The sequence below is a fragment of the Oncorhynchus clarkii genome, chromosome 20, assembly GCF_045791955.1.
Source record: "Oncorhynchus clarkii lewisi isolate Uvic-CL-2024 chromosome 20, UVic_Ocla_1.0, whole genome shotgun sequence".
In the NCBI taxonomy this organism is placed as follows: Eukaryota; Metazoa; Chordata; class Actinopteri; order Salmoniformes; family Salmonidae; genus Oncorhynchus; species Oncorhynchus clarkii.
This window is the reverse complement of record NC_092166.1, coordinates 12020998-12038080: the sequence shown is the minus strand read 5'-3', so window position 1 is coordinate 12038080 and position 17083 is coordinate 12020998. Positions and strand designations below refer to the sequence as shown.

At 42.3% G+C, this 17083-nt stretch overlaps 1 protein-coding gene across 1 annotated transcript in view; it reads right to left on the bottom strand.

The window, feature by feature from the left end:
* Positions 1-1242: 1242 nt before the first annotated feature.
* The window catches only part of LOC139376822 (probable ATP-dependent DNA helicase HFM1), a 30810-nt gene continuing 14969 nt past the window's right edge, over positions 1243-17083 (bottom strand). The window contains exons 15-35 of the mRNA XM_071119763.1: positions 12217-12362; positions 10607-10701; positions 9411-9544; positions 9013-9060; positions 8811-8891; positions 8498-8589; positions 8233-8339; positions 8094-8141; positions 7858-7955; positions 7599-7733; positions 7104-7189; positions 6808-6891; positions 6445-6602; positions 3939-4042; positions 3550-3756; positions 3356-3418; positions 3130-3254; positions 2800-2882; positions 2578-2684; positions 2368-2449; positions 1243-2146 (exon numbers count right to left, since the gene is read on the bottom strand). Of these exons, the coding sequence (XP_070975864.1) occupies positions 1243-2146; positions 2368-2449; positions 2578-2684; positions 2800-2882; positions 3130-3254; positions 3356-3418; positions 3550-3756; positions 3939-4042; positions 6445-6602; positions 6808-6891; positions 7104-7189; positions 7599-7733; positions 7858-7955; positions 8094-8141; positions 8233-8339; positions 8498-8589; positions 8811-8891; positions 9013-9060; positions 9411-9544; positions 10607-10701; positions 12217-12362 (2987 nt within the window). The remainder of the gene's footprint in view (positions 2147-2367; positions 2450-2577; positions 2685-2799; positions 2883-3129; positions 3255-3355; positions 3419-3549; positions 3757-3938; positions 4043-6444; positions 6603-6807; positions 6892-7103; positions 7190-7598; positions 7734-7857; positions 7956-8093; positions 8142-8232; positions 8340-8497; positions 8590-8810; positions 8892-9012; positions 9061-9410; positions 9545-10606; positions 10702-12216; positions 12363-17083) is intronic.

The window sequence follows — 17083 nt, the reverse complement described above, 5'->3', positions numbered from 1 at the left end:
GGTCCATGGACTCATGCTGCTTAAGCCAAATCCTGACTCTGCCATCAGTACGACGCAACAGGAACCGGGATTCGTCGGACCAGGCAATGTTTTTCCACTTGTCAATTGCCCAGTGTTGGTGATCACACATCCACTTGAGCCGCTTCTTCTTATTTTTAGCTGATAGGAGTGTAACCCGGTGTGGTCGTCTGCTGCAATAGCCCATCCGTAAAAAGTACAGCCGAGTTGTGTGTTCCAAGATGCCGTTCTGCACACCACTGTTGTACCGCGTTATTTGCTGATTCTTGCCATTCTCCTTCGACCTCTCATAAACGAGCTGTTTTCACCCACAGGACTGCCGCTGACTGGATGTTTTATGTTCGTTTCACCATTCTCAGTAAACCCTAGACACTGTCGTGTGTGAAAAGCCAAGGAGGCCGGCCGTTTCTAATACTGGAACCGGCGCACCTGGCACCGACGATCCTTCCACTCTCAAAGTCGCTTAGGTCACTTGTTTTGGACACTAACGTTCAGTCAAACAGTAACTGAATGCCTTGATGCCGGTCTTTCTGCTTTATATAGCAAGCCACGGCCATGTGACTCACAGTCTGTAGGAGCAAACCATTTTTGTGAACAGGGTGGTGTACCTAATAAACTGACCACTGACTGTATATAAGAACAGAAGCCTTGGCTTTGTCTGCTGTCAATTTCATGTTGACCTCAGATCCAGCATTGAAATAAAGTTAACTGATACTATGGGTAGATAGTAACTCACTGTGGCCTTGTTGTCAGAGTGGCTCCAGCTAGCAGTAGCCTGGGAGTTGTGTGGTCTGACTGGGAGAGTAGTAACTGGTATCTGAGAAACAACTGGGGAGGTCGACCTGAGACACACAAATCATTACATAACATTGATAATCAACTGATCAGGGTCACATTTATCAAGTATTTGCAACAGTACCAAGTTCCTTCCTACTGACGTCTCTTCAACCAGAAACCAGTTTTGCCCGCTGGGAGAGACGACTGATGTTTAATTCAGTGAAATGACAGGGGTTTGACAGCTTGTGGAACTGTGAAGTCCTAGTTTGTTACGAGCTGAGCTCACCTGAGTGGGGAATTGGATGTAGTGAAGCGGGGTTTGGGCAGTAAGGAAATGGATGGTAGTGGTGTGGAGTTTCCTGAAAACATCAATACGTTTAACTATTAAATAATTTGCCCCACTGAAAAAGCATGAACAAAGAAATGAAATTTTTAACATTGATATGTTCAAAAATGGCTCCCTGTTAGAATACCTTTTGGCCTATCACAGTCCAGGTCCACCCCTTTAGTTTTAGCAACAGTGGTGCATGGCTTCTCGTTGGCGTGCACCAAGTTGTCATCGTCAAAATCGTCCCACTCGTCTCCCAGGTCAAAGGTCACGCTGGGGGTGATTGACGATGAGAAGAAACCACTGTCGTCGGTCAAGTCTACAATGGAACTCTGAGAAAAAGACCTGCTCTGGTTTTGGGGGGTACTGTTACCCCTGCTCTGGGTTTGGGTGGTGCTTTGACTCAGAGGGTAACTCCTGCACTGGCTTTGGGGGGTGCTGTGGCTCTGAGGGTAAGTCCTGCTTTGGGGGGTGCAGTGACTCTGTGGGTAACATCTGTTCTGGCTCTGAGAGATACTTTGGGAGTAACCCCTGCTTTGGGGTGTGCTGTGACTCTGAGGGTAACCCCTGCTCTGGCTCTGGGGGGTGCTGTGGCTCTGAGGGTAACCACTGCTCTGGCTCTGGGGGGTGCTGTGGCTCTGAGGGTAACCCCTGCTCTGGCTCTGGGGGGTGCTGTGGCTCTGAGGGTAACTCCTGCTCTGGCTCTGGGGGGTGCTGTGGCTCTGAGGGTAACTCCTGCTCTGGCTCTGGGGGGTGCTGTGGCTCTGAGGGTAACCCCTGCTCTGGCTCTGGGGGGTGCTGTGGCTCTGAGGGTAACCTGAGGGTAACTCCTGCTCTGGCTCTGGGGGGTGCTGCTCTGGCTCTGGGGGGTGCTGTGGCTCTGAGGGTAACCCCTGCTCTGGCTCTGGGGGGTGCTGTGGCTCTGAGGGTAACGCCTGCTCTGGCTTTGCGGGGAGCTTTGGGGGGTGCTTAGGCTGAGGGATCTTCCATCGTAGGCATTGGGCTTCCTCCATATTGAAGTGCCTTAAAACAAAAATATGGATTGGTTATGATTATGAGAACACGTTATTGTCTGTTTGCAGTAAATTTGAAGGAAGTAGTCTACTCGAAAATAATCTGTGTGTACATTTTATTGAATCTACAATAGGTATATTTCATGGAATCGTGGGATATAACAGTTTAAAAACAACAAAAAACAGTATGACAGTTTTTTTTGTTGTAACTGAGACGTCCTACTTTGTGACTCCGTAAGGGTCTGAAGTTGAACAGGTGGTGGTTTCAAATCTCCCGCTGTCTGAGATATGTCTTCCAGGTAGTCATTATACTCTGTAGAGACACACATATGTTCAGTTACTCCTCTCAAGTGTCCATTTAGCACCCTTTCACTACCACACTGCTGTATTGAAGATGAATGGAGTTAGAAGCCTCTAGAAGCATTTCGATACTAAACATACCATGGCCATAGGTCACAACATAAGCCATCTCTTGGGGTGTTGCAAAGTCCTCAGCTGAATCTACACTCTGTGGTCTTGCTAAAGCGCCATACTGGTTACCTTCATACCTTCAAAACAAGTTAAGAAAAGATTTGGAATGTGTCAGATACAGTTTGGATTAGTAATCAATTAACTCCAAGCTAATTAACTGCGTCTATGTTTTGGGTAAAGGAGGGTACGTACCTAGAAGAAGCAGGTAGGATTGGCTTAGGTGAATAAGAGAACTGTTGCATGTTGGCAGCTCCCATCCCGCCATTCATTCTCATCTAAAGGAACCAGCAAAAGGGAGATGAAACATTAATTCAGGTAAAAGTTCCTCGTTCAGTTAGTCGATGACAAATCAGCAAATGATCATGAAACACGTGTCACTCGTCTCTAACTTCAATGCATGATTTATGTGACGGTGTGAATAAGTATTTTGTTTTGAGCCTCTCACTCTCTCAAATTAGAATTTTAGGCCAAAGGGGTTATATTTTAAACAACCGCTGCAGCTGTTGTCAGTTGTTCTCCCACCTTGAGGCGTTTGACTGGTGTCTCTGTCAGTGTGTCACTCCTGGTCTTCAGGTCTTGGAGGTAGGAGGTGAAACTCGAATGCTGATTCATCTGCCTTTTCAGAACCCCCGGCCCTCCATTTTTACCTGGGAAACAGATAGGAGGAAATTGAAAAAACAAATGTAATCATTTGTGAATAAACAATTTGAATGATTCTAAGTGGAGAGTTTGAGGACAAAAAACTCACAGCAGTCGTGGCCACATTGATCCTTGTTTTTGCATAAGTGGTTACATTGTCTTTTGCCTGGATCTGATTGTGAGGAATCTGTATTTCAGTGAGGGAAGTTGGGTTAAAAAAACAACAACAGTCCTTGTGAGTCCGCAAGTACAACCTAGCAATAGCTCAAAAGTATACAAATGTAAGGTATTGAATAAGTCTACCCTTTTCTGTGGCACATGTGGATGTGGAGTTTCTCTTCTGTGTTTGCTGAGCTGTTGGCTGTGTTCTCTGTGTTGCACCCTGTGATCTCTGAGCATTAGCCTGTGCTTGCTGCACGGTGTTATGTTGCTCAGGTGCGAGTGATTCAGCTCCGTACCTCTTCGGTCCAGAGAAGAAGGGACTAAAGTTCTGTTGAATGTCCAACCCCACTGAAGAGAGGAAGATCTCAATGTAGTTAATAGAAAATATTCTTACTTTTCATAAATCTCAATTAAACAATTCCACTCTACTTAAACTGCCTTTTACAAGTTTGAAGCAGTTTGTAGAAATGTATTTGAACACATCTATAATAAAAGTGAGAGAAAAATGTCCTGATATTTAGCTGCCTGACCGTATTCTGAGCTGACCAGATTCACATTGATCTCCTCTCCTTTGGAGGCTTTCGCCACTTCGATCTTCTTTGACCAGCTTCCCGACTTCAACAGCATCAAGTCTCTGGACGAACACACAACACAGTCACTCTCCATTTCATCCCTCTTTCCCTTTCTTGGTCTTGCCCTCTTTCTTTCACTGTTTTCCCTGTCTGAGTGTATGACGGTAACACTTTACCTAAAGCCTGCAGGCAGTAATCATCAACTAGATTCAGCCGCGGGACGATTTTTTTTCTTGAGCGGATGGCCAGGGGTCCGGAACATAATTAAGTAATAAGGCCCAAAGGGGGTGTGGTATATGGCCAATATACCGTGGCAACGCAGAGTGCCTGGATACAGCCCTTTGCCGTGGTATTTTGACCATATACCACAAACCTCTGAGGTGCCTTGTTGCTATTGTAACCTGGTTACCAACAAAATTAGCAATAAAAATAACTTTTGTCATACCCGTGGTATACGGTCTGATATACCACGGCTGTTAGCCAATCAGCATTCAGGCAGACCTCGAACCACCCACTTTATAATTACAAATCATTTTCAGACCACAAATTGACTGCAAGAATCCCAAACAGATATGTTTGATTAAAACAATCATTTCAAACCTTGTTTACATTTGTATAAGATCACATGTCTCTCTATTATGGGTGGGAATACCTGGAAAGGATTCCTTAAATTAAAACCACTTGCAGCTATTTCTTGGTGTTTTTACTGTGAAAACTCTCAACAAAATTAACAGATATTAATATATAGTACCAGTCAAAAGTTTGGACACACCTACTCATTCAAGGGTTTTTCTTTATTTTTTACTATTTTCTACATTGTAGAATAATGGTGAAGACATCAAAACTACGAAATAACACATATGAAATCATGAAGTAACCAAACATTTTTATTTTATATTTGAGCTTCTTCAAAGTAACCAATCTTTGCCTTGATGACAGCTTTGCACACTTTCTCTCAACCAGCTTCACCTGGAATGCTTTTTCAACAGTCTTGAAGGAGTACCTACATACGCTGAGCACTTGTTGGCTGCTTTTCCTTCACTGTGGTCCAACTCATCCCAAACCATATCAATTGGGTTGAGGTCAGATGATTTTGGAGGCCAGGTAATCTGATGCAGCACTCCCTCACTCTGCTTCTTGGTCAAATAGCCCTTACACAGCCTGGAGGTGTGTTGTGTCATTGTCCTGTTGAAAAACTAATGATAGTCCCACTAAGCACAAACCAGATGGGATGGTGTATCACTGCAGAATGCTGTGGTAGCCATGCTGGTTAAGTGTGCCTTGAATTCTAAATAAACCATAGACGGTGTCACCAGCAAAGCACCACCACGCCATCACACCTCCTCTTCCATGCTTTACGGAGGGAAATACACATGCGGAGATCATCCGTTTACCTACTCTGCGTCTCACAAAGACACAGCGGTTGGAATCAAAAATCTAACATTTGGACTCATCAGACCAAAGGACAGATTTCCACCGGTCTAATGTCCATTTCTCGTGTTTCTTGGCCTAAGCAAGTCTCTTCTTCTTATTGGTGTCCTTTAGTAGTGGTTTCTTTTCAGCCATTCGACCATGAAGGCCTGATTCACGCAGTCTCCTCTGAACAGTTGATGTTGAGATGTGTCTGTTACTTGAACTCTGTGAAGCATTTATTTGGGCAGCAATTTCTGAGGCTGGTAACTCTAATGAACTTATCCTCTGCAGCAGAAGTAACTCTGGGTCTTCCTTTCCTGTGGCGGTCCTCATGAGAGCCAGTTTCATCATAGCGCTTGATGGTTTTTGCGACTGCACTTGAAGAAACTTTCAAAGTTCTTGACATTTTCTGGATTGACTGACCTTCATGTCTTAAAGTAATGATGGACTGTCGTTTCTCTTTGGTTATTTCAGCTGTTCTTGCCATAATATGGACTTGGTCTTTTACCAAATAGGGCCATCTTCTGTATACCACCCCTACCTTGTCACAACACAACTGATTGGCTCAAACGCATTAAGAAGGAAATAAATTCCACTATTTAACAAGGCACACCTGTTAATTGAAATGCATTCCAGGTGACTACCTCATGAAGCTGGTTGAGAGAATGCCAAGAGTGTGCAAAGCTGTCACCAAGGTGGCTACTTTGAAGAATCTAAAATATTACATATGTGTTATTTCATAGTTTTGATGTCTTCACTATTATTCTACAATGTAGAAAATAGTAAAAATAAAGAAAAACCCTTGAATGAATATTAGTATTTATTTTTTGCTCAAACTTGGGGGCCAAATAAAACCCCCCATGGGCCAATTTCGGCCCGTTGGAGAACCCTGCCTGCAGGTATAATGATTTATAACTTGTTATCATGTATGAACCTTTAAAACATCTTACAATACGCTTTTAACAAGTTGTCTCTACAGGCAAGCTTTAGATAAAGTGTGTGTCTATGCATGTATGTGTGTGACTCAAAATGTTCATCCTCCTTATCTTACGTGAGTTTTTGCAGGAAGACCACGTTGTTGTCACAGTCCCCGATGATCATGGTGACATAGTGGTGGTCAGGAGCAGTTCTCTTTGACAGCAGCTGTTCGTGGTTCTTCACGTTCACAGTCACGACAATCTCTGCGGTGGCGACATTGTATCTTGGAAGCTAAAACGTGAGAAATAAATTAAATCACAGGTTGTTGGGGAGATGTATTAATTGATCAGTAATTGAAAAAATACTCAGCTGTAATATTAAATGATATGTGTGGAAAAAAAATATGTTTTGTCCCGACACCAAATATTGCTACAATGATTAATCTTGATCACCTTTTCCGTTCTAACAAAAATTCAACAAAAGCAAAGGTTTTTACCTGCTCCAAACAAACTTCATACTTGGGTAGATTGATGATAGCCTCTCTGATTTGGTTTCCGAATGGAGGATGTCTGTTGACGATCTAGACAGCAAATATTTGCATTTATTGTATGTGAAAGCACTTTGTGACGACTCTTGAGGTAGAAAGGGGCTTTATGAACAATATTTGAAAGCCATGAAACGGCATTTTTGTTTCAGTGGGTATGTCAATAAACCATGGAGAAATTGAAACAACAGGGTGTTTAAATGCATTACTTTGTTTGTTATAGTCATCTATAGAGGCTGCATGCTCACCAGCTCCAGTTCCCTGGCGTTGGTCTTCTCTATCTTACTGAAGGTGGTGAGCCCAGCGTTCACCATGGCGGCTGAAAGAGTCAACCCTGGAACAGAGAGTCATCTGTGCCGTTACAGACATATATATATATATATATAATTATACTATAAATACAATCTCATTTATCATTTTAAAATCAGCCTCATTATTACATTTCTAATTTAGCAGACTTACAGTAGTGAGTGCAGTGAGTGCATGCATTTTCATACTGGTCGCCCGCGGGAATTGAACCCACAACCTTACAAGCACCGGGCTCTACCCACTGAGCCACACGGGACCACTATATTTCTATGCTCACAGAAACTGTACTACTTTCATTTGTCTAGGAATAAATCAGTTGGTCAATGGATTTCTTAAAAAGGGTCTCTGAACACAGTAACAGCATAGTAACTATTAACTACACATTTTCAACAAGTATTGACAGTATTTTTTGACATGTTTCAATGGCTTCCTACCTATTTTCTCCAGCTGCTTTGAGACGTAAGGAGAGTTCTCCCACAGCTTGGCACTGAAGCACTTGGCCAGTATCAGGGAGTTGAGCAGAGCAGAGAAGCCTGTCTTGGAGCGCTGGTTTAGAAACTCTGCCAAACCTGGTTCGTAATCAAAACACATCTTGGATCAAAGAGTGTTTTTTTCAAAGAAAGCTTGCTTATCAGACAAGGCTCAATGCAAATCATATTCTACTATCAAAATGTTAAGTGATTGATGACTTACATCTGCTGATTCGGACTCCATTCCGGAAGATTCTACCGGTGTCTTGTGTGAGTCCAAACTCTTGAATTGGAATGGAGCCAAACTGGGCCTGAATCAAGCTGAGGTGGAAGACGGGTATTGTGGGAAAGAGACGAAGTTCAAGAAAATACTTTTGAGATTCACCCAAAGAGAATACATGGTGGCGTCAATGTCATCCTCCATTTTCTCATGTTGGTACACTGTACTGCTCGACTTACCAGTTCACCTTCATCTCATTGTTTTTGATCTTCCCCTCCATGGGATACCTGGAGAAAAAAGCCCAGATATGAGCATTTACATTTGTTGTATATGTCACTTCACCTCTTCTTCCAATGTATCATTGAATTGTACTCTAACCTGATGGTGATCCTGTTCTTGTCCTTGTTCAACGTGTTCAGGGTTCTCTTCTCGTTCACTCTCAGCTGCACGTCAGCGAACTCTCTGCCCTTCGCCATCAATTCTATCTGTGTGAAGAAGAGCCAGCTTCCATTTCAGTGGGATTCTCAATACAAAATCTACTCAACGCATCTTTTATAATTTCCTATGTAACAAACAACACAGAAACTCAATAAAAACAGTGTATGTGCATATGAGACATGCTACCTTATTACTGTCTACCTACCAGCTCAGGTAAGGTCTCAGTGCCAGTCACCTTGCTGAACTGCTTCATGGTGTCAAATGCCACACAGTACCTGGCCATCAACCTGCCTGCCTCTGTAGGGGATGAGCACAATTACACATGTCAAGAAGAGAACAGACTTGAGTACAACGACTTTTCGATGCTGGAAAGCAAATGTAGGAGATATCTGTATTGAATAAAACCAAACATGTACAGGGTTTGTTAGTTGTTGTACACTTCTGATTATAATTAATGAAACAAACAATAAAAGGCCATAATAGCCACGCAAAAACCAAAATGGGTTGCTTCTCTCAACCTGTAGCTTTGATGTTGACATCCTCATCCATGGAGACCAGACCAATGGAGGCCAGGGAGTTCAGGTTCTTCAGACAGAGCTCTGGAGCAGAGAGTATAGAGAGACATAATACAGTTAGTTACTACACAAACACATGATAGAGATATTCTGTGTTTTCAGATACGAAGTCCATATTAACAAAGAAAACACAGGAATGCCACACCTTGCAATTTGGCTTCGATCCCACATCGGTCCAAGTCGGTGGAAAAACCTGCAACAAAAAGTACGGACAGGTGTTTTCTCACGTATGATCTGCCAATGTATGTCTGTGACATTTGTGACGTTTGAGAAACTGTTGTAAGGATGTAGTGAGATATTCTAAGTACATGCTATTAACTGTACTATAATACGTTAGCATCCATGTTAACAATCTAACTGTTGACTACTGCTGAAATATATTGTTAGCATGGGTGCTAGGCTAACTCGTTCATACTGAAATAGCCGAGCATCCATGCTAACAATGTAACTGACTGACGGGTGCAGAAATAGACTAGCATCCATGCTAACAATGCTGGCTATCGCTAATAATGACAGGGTGATGTCCAGTCTGTGTGTACTTACCATAGTGTTTGGGGTTCTTCAGTGCTCTGATGTAGAGGAAGGTGGAGCGGATCCAGTCCAGGGCCATGTTGACGTCTGAGATGGTGTGGAGGACGATCTCAGCGTTCAGGTGCTCCACAAGGTGGGTGTGCAGACTGAGGAGGAGGACAAAAAGACTTCAACCTCAATGTGAACCACAAAAGTGTATGAAATCAAACAGAGATTTAAAAGAAAGGTACCGGTCTATGTAGTCGAACAATCCTCACCACAATGTACTGTATCATACAAATTAATGTAAAACCAAATCATATAAGCTACACTCTGAAACAAGTGTTGAGGAACTTTGACACTGTACAGTCGTGGCGAAAAATTGAGAATGACACAAATATTAATTTCCACAAAGTTTGCTGCTTCAGTGTCTTTAGATATTTTTGTCAGATGTTACTATGGAATACTGAAGTATAATTACAAGCATTTCATAAGTGGCAAAGGCTTTTATTGACAATTACATGAAGTTGATGCAAAGAGACAATATTTGCAGTGTTGACTCTTCTTTTTCAAGACCTCTGCAATGCTGTCATGCTGTCAATTAACTTCTGGGACACATCCTGACTGATGGCAGCCCATTCTTGCATAATGAATGCTTGGAGATTGTCAGAATTTGTGGGTTTTTGTTTGTCCACCCGCCTCTTGAGGATTGACCACAAGTTCTCAATGGGATTAAGGTCTGGGGAGTTTCCTGGCCATGGACCCAAAATATCTATGTTTTGACCCCGAGCCACTTAGTTATCACTTTTGCCTTATGGCAAGGTGCTCCATCATGCATGAAAAGGCATTGTTCGTCACCAAACTGTTCCTGGATGGTTGGGAGAGTTGCTCTCGGAGGATGTGTTGGTACCATTCTTTATTCATGGCTATGTTCTTAGGCAAAATTGTGAGTGATCCCACTCCCTTGGCTGAGAAGCAACCTCACACATGAATGGTCTCAGGATGCTTTACTGTTGGCATGACACAGGACTGATGGTAGCGCTCACCTTGTCTTCTCCGGACAAGCTTTTTTCCGGATGCCCCAAACGATGGGAAAGGGGTTCATCAGAGAAAATGACTTTACCCCAGTCCTCAGCAATCCAATCCCTGTACCTTTTGCAGAATATCAGTCTGTCCCTGATGATTTGTGAAAATGTATATTTGACTGTAGAAGTAACCCATCACTATACCTGCTCTCAATAATTTCTGCCCCATTCATGAACTGCATGTACTTGTCTTTGGTGTGAGTCTTGGTCATGATCACTGCGGTAGCTGACGTATCAAACTGGAGAGGAAAATAATTCAGAGTCAAAGCCTTACATCAAATCAATGGACCGTCCACTTTCAGTGACACTGCTGCCATGGATACAGTGCCTTGCAAAAGTATTTAGATCCCTTGGTTACAAAGTGGGATTAAAATCGATTTAATTGTCATTTTTGTCAAAAATCTACACAAAATACTCTAATGTAAAAGTGGAAGAAAACATTTACACTACCGTTCAAAATGTTTGGGTCACTTAGAAATGTCCTTGTTTTTGAAAGAAAAGCCATTTTTATTTTCCATTAAAATAACATCAAATTGATCAGAAATACAGTGCAGACGTTGTTAATGTTGTAAATGACTATTGTAGTTGGAAACGACTGATTTTTAATGGAATATCTACATTGGCGTACAGAGGCCCATTATCAGCAACCATCACTCTGGTGTTCCAATGGCACGTTGTGTTAGCTAATCCAAGTTGATCATTTTAAAAGGCTAATTGATCATTAGAAAACCCCTTTGCAATTATTTTAGCACAGCTGAAAACTGTTGTTCTGATTAAAGAAGCAATAAAACTGGCCTTCTTTAGACCAGTTGAGTATCTGGACATCAGCATTTGTGGGTTCGATTACAGGCTCAAAATGGCCAGAAACAAAGACCTTTCTTCTGAAACTCGTCAGTCTATTTTTGTTCTGATTAATGAAGACTATTCCATGTGAGAAATTGCCAAGAAACTGAAGATCTCACACAACGCAGTGTACTACTCCCTTCACAGAACTCAAACTGGCCCTAACCAGAATAGAAAGAAGAGTGGGAGGCCCCAGTGCACAACTGAGCAAGAGGACAAGCACATTAATTAGAGTGTCTAGTTTGAGAAACAGACGCCTCACAAGTTCAACTGGCAGCTTCATTAAATAGTACCCGCAAAACACCAGTCTCAATGTCAACAGTGAAGAGTTCCTGTGTCCAGTCTCTGTGTTCTTTTGCCCATCTTAATCTTTTATTTTTATTGGCCAGTCTGAGATATGGCTTTTTCTTTGCAACTCTGCCTAGAAGGCCAGCGTCCCGGAGTCGCCTCTTCACTGTTGACATGGAGACTGGTGTTTTGCTTTACACCGCATTCAGATTTGAAAATACAGAATGGGCACTGGCTACAAATCAGGCAAAGCTAGTTGAAACGTCATAATGAATAGAACACTTTGTAATTACCTAATTTCAACTAGTTTTTCCCACTGCATAGCGGGCAACTAGTTTTGCTCGCTGGGGCGGCAGGTAGCCTAGTGGTTAGAGCATTGGCCAGTAACCGAAAGGTTGCTAGATCGACAAATGTGTACAAATGTACAAATGTGTTGTTCTACCCCTGAACAAGACAGTTAACCCACTGTTCCTAGGCCATCATTGTAAATAAGAATTTGTTCTTATCTGACTTGCCTAGTTAAATAAAGGTAAAATATAAAAATAGGAGCTGGTTTTGGACTATGATTTGTAACCTGTGGTGCTAAGGATGCTGGGACTAGAGTGCGTGTCTGCAATCTGTACCTGTGGCCGGCCTGCTCGGCCAATCATCTGCAGCATGTCGGCGTCGCTGTACTCCTTGCAGGCTCCCCCGATGTAGTGCATGGTGGACTTGATCACCACCAGGTGGGCTGGCAGGTTCACCCCCATCGCCAGAGTACTGGTTGTAACTAAGAAACCACATACACTGCCTTCAGAAAGTATTCATATCTCTTGACAGCCTGAATTCAAAATGATTTGTTTTATTTTTTAAATCCCCTCTCACCCATCTACACACAATGGCAATGCCCTCCTGCACAAAGCGAGGTCCATACAGAAATGGTTTGTCGAGATTGGTGTGGAAGAACTTGACTGGCCTGCACAGAGCCCTGACCTCAACGAACACCTTTGTGATGAATTGGAACACCAACTGCGAGCCAGGCCTAATCGCCCAACATCAGTGCCCGACCTCACTAATGCTCTTGTGGACACAAAGATCAATGAGTAAAGAGTTGATTGATGCAGTTAAAATTAATAATTTTAATTTGTATTTACTAAAAATAGTCAAGTAAGACCTTAGATAACTCAAGAAATCTGTCATTAATTTTGACTTTTTGCAACTGTCTAGGATGTTTGGTGCAGTATTTCTCAAGTGAAAAAATGGGCATGAGGACGAGTCGTCTCTCATTGAATGACAACAGGCATTTAATTGAAGAAGCCCTACTGTTGACCAATTGCCGACGAGGGGTCGTAGACTTCAGCTACCGACCTCGGCTTGCCTCAAGAAAAAACTTTTGTTCGAAAAGCTGAAAAAACCCTAGCCGAAGTCCAAAACGAACAAATCGCCACAAAATGTCATCACAATTTATGCACAAACTGTTTTGGCTGGGAAGCATGCGGACACCTTTACATGCTGAACACACTGCTTGCGTCGCAAAATAAATGTACACATACATGTTATTAAATCATTGCACACACACTGCTCGAGCGACTGCGTAGCCAGGCGCTAAAATAGAACTTGGTTTTATTTGAGAAGCTCAATGCGCTGCAAGTCCTGCCTCTCCCATCTCCTCATTGGTTTATAGGAGCATATATAATCACATGGGTGATTGAGAGCTGAACTGAGGTCCACACTCCAGTCCCATCGGTAGTTGTAATGCACCTTAAAGTTGGTTGCCATATAAAGTCCAAAGAAGAAAAAGAAGCCCGAAGGAAGGAGGAGAGATGGCGAGAAACAAATTTGATTTACCGTTTTATCAGTAGATTAATTGTCAGAGTAAAGGACCTTATGCATTTCAACCTGCGTGTCCTGATCGCGTCTGGTGTGGGTGAACAAAATCTACTTGTGCGTGATGGTGGTTTGGTCAGCATGTTAGGGCTCAGATACACCAATAGCATTTGCTGGACGAGCGTACTTAGCACCTCTAAACTTGATTTGCGAACTGTTAGAAATGTTGACGCGATCATGACACGCAGGTTGAAATATCAAAACAAACTCTGAACAAACTATATTAATTTGGGGACAGGTCGAAAAGCATTAAACTTTTATGGTAATTTAGCTAGCTAGCTTGCTGTCGCTAGCTAATTTGTCCTGGGATATAAACATTGGGTTGTTATTTTACCTGAAACATTGGGTTGTTATTTTACCACAAGGTCCTCTACTCCAACAATGAATCCATAGATAAAAGGGTAAACCGAGTTAGTTTCTAGTAATCGCTCCTCCTTCAGGCTTCTTCTGGTTCTTTGGACTTTATATGGCGTTTGGCAACCAACTTTAAGGTGCACCACCGACTTGACTGGAGTGTGGACCTCAGTTCATCTTTCCATCACCCACGTTGGTATATGCTCCTAAAAAACAATGAGATGGGAGAGGCAGGACTTGCAGCGCATCAAGCATCAAAAATATAACCAAGTTCTATTTTAGCTCCTGGCTAAGTGGACGCCCGCTGACGCATAGAGCAGTGTGTGCAATGATTGAATAACATGTATGTGTACCTTTATTTTGCAAAACGTTTATATTGCAGTGATAAATTCATGAACTTCTTTGAGGAAAAGATTATGATTATTAGAAAGCAAATTACGGACTCCTCTTTAAATCTGCGTATTCCTTCAAAGCTCAGTTGTTCTGAGTCTGCACAACTCTGCCAGGACCTAAGATCAAGAGAGACGCTCAAGTGTTTTAGTACTATATCTCTTGACACAATGATGAAAATAATCATGGCCTCTAAACCTTCAAGCTGCATACTGGACCCTATTCCAACTAAACTACTGAAAGAGCTCCTTCCTGTGCTTGGCCCTCCTATGTTGAACATAATAAATGGCTCTCTATCCACCGGATGTGTACCAAACTCACTAGAAGTGGCAGTAATAAAGCCTCTCTTGAAAAAGCCAAACCTTGACCCAGAAAATATAAAAAAAACTATCGGCCTATAACGAATCTTCCATTCCTCTCAATTTTTTTTGAAAAGGCTGTTGCGCAGCAACTCACTGCCTTCCTGAAGACAAACAATGTATACGAAATGCTTCAGTCTGGTTTTAGACCCCATCATAGCACTGAGACGGCACTTGTGAAGGTGGTAAATTACATTTGAATGGCATCGGACCGAGGCTCAGCATCTTAGTGCTGCTTTTGATACCATCGATCACCACATTGGTCTACACGGACAAGTTCTGGCCTGGTTTAGATCTTATCTGTCGGAAAGATATGTTTGTCTCTGTGAATGGTTTGTCCTCTGACAAATCAACTGTACATTTCAGTGTTCCTCAAGGTTCCATTTTAGGACCACTATTGTTTTCACTATATATTTTACCTCTTGGGGATGTTATTCGAAAACATAATGTTAACTTTCACTGCTATGCGGATGACACACAGCTGTACATTTCAATGAAACATGGTGAAGCCCCAAAATTGCCCTTGCTAGAAGCATGTGTTTCAGACATAAGGAAGTGGATGGCTGCAAACTTTCTACTTTTAAACTCGAACAAAACAGAGATGCTTGTTCTAGGTCCCAAGAAACAAAGAAATCTTCTGTTGAATCTGACAATTAATCTTAATGGTTGTACAGTCATCTCAAATAAAACTGTGAAGGACCTTGGCGTTACTATGGACCCTGATCTCTCTTTTGAAGAACATATCAAGACCATTTCAAGGACAGCTTTTTTCCATCTACGTAACATTGCAAAAATCAGAAACTTTCTGTCCAAAAATGATGCAGAAAAATTAATCCATGCATTTGTCACTTCTAGGTTAGACTACTGCAATGCTCTACTTTCCGGCTACCCGGATAAAGCACTAAATAAACTTCAGTTAGTGCTAAATAAGGCTGCTAGAACCCAAAAATTTGATCATATTACTCCAGTGCTAGCCTCTACACTGGCTTCCTGACAAAGCAAGGGCTGATTTCAAGGTTTTACTGCTAACCTACAAAGCATTACATGGGCTTGCTCCTACCTATCTCTCTGATTTGGTCCTGCCGTACATACCTACACGTACGCTACGGTCACAAGACGCAGGCCTTCTAATTGTCCCTAGAATTTTTTTATTTTTTTTTTTATTTTTTTTTTCGTTTCAAATATTTTTATTAAACACACACAAGAATGGTGTATAGGTATACAAGACAGGTATACAATTCTTATCTAAACATAAAAGAGCATACAAGAACAACAAGACCCAGAGTTCTGGGTGCAGAGCAAATAATACAAAACACGACATACAAAACAAGGACACGTAGAAAGAAAGAGGGAAGATGTCCCCCCCCCCTTATTCCCCCCCCCCCCCCCACCCCCCCCCCCCACCCAACTGCTCGGGTGGCAGGGCCATCACATGCTGCCCAAAGGTAGATTAAAATATTACAATTGAGAGTGCGTTAATAAGTACAAATTCACAGCGCCGACTCGTCCAAGTAGGAGAGGAAAGGCTGCCAGATTTGATCAAATGTTGATAATTTATTGTTCAGAATATATCTAATTCTTTCTAAGTGTACAGTGTTTGCCAATTCACTGAGCCATAATTTGGTAGAGGGCGCTTCCCTCCTCTTCCAAAACAACAATATTAGTTTTTTTGCCGAGATGGGACCGTACGAGATTAGTTGTTTTTGGGGGTTGGTTAATCCGTTTAGGGACTCAGATACTCCCAGGATTATCAGAAGCGGGTCTGGATCTATTGAAGTCTCCAAAACTTCAGAGAGGATCCCAAAAATTCCACTCCAATAACCATGCAAACTAGAGCATAGAGCAAAGCAGTGGAGTAGTGTACCCTCCGTAGCCTGACATTTATCACATGTAGGGGATGTGTCAGGAAATATCCTATGCAGTTTAGTTTTGGAATAGTGTAATCTGTGTAATACCTTGAATTGTATGAGACGATGTCTGGAATTAATGGAGCATGTGTAGATATACTCCAAGCTCTCTTCCCAGTCTGCCACCGAGATGTCAGTCCCTAGTTCTTCCTCCCATTTTGCCTTGATGGCATCAGTGGAAGGTGTGCTAACAGATTGAAAAGCATCATATAGACGCGATATCAGTTTATCGGAGGTGGGGCATATTTTTATGCATCCGTCAAACATGGAAGGTTTAGCATTCCCAAATGTTGGGAGGTGTTTTCTAACGTAGTCTCTGATTTGTAGGTATCTGAAAAAAATACTTCTGGGAAGGTTATAAGTTTCCCTCAGCAACTCAAAGGAAGCTAAGGTCCCTTCTATGTATAAATCCCCTATGGTACTTATCCCCAACTCTCCCCATCGCTCAAAGGTGTTATCAAGGTTAGAAGGGGCAAAGGAGGGATTCCTGGCGACAGGGAGCATGAATGACATTGGTCTAAACTCAAAGTGGACTTTAATTTGCTTCCAGATTCGGACTGTGCTATGTATAATAGGATTGTTACAATAAAGTGACATCTCCAGATTGACAGGCG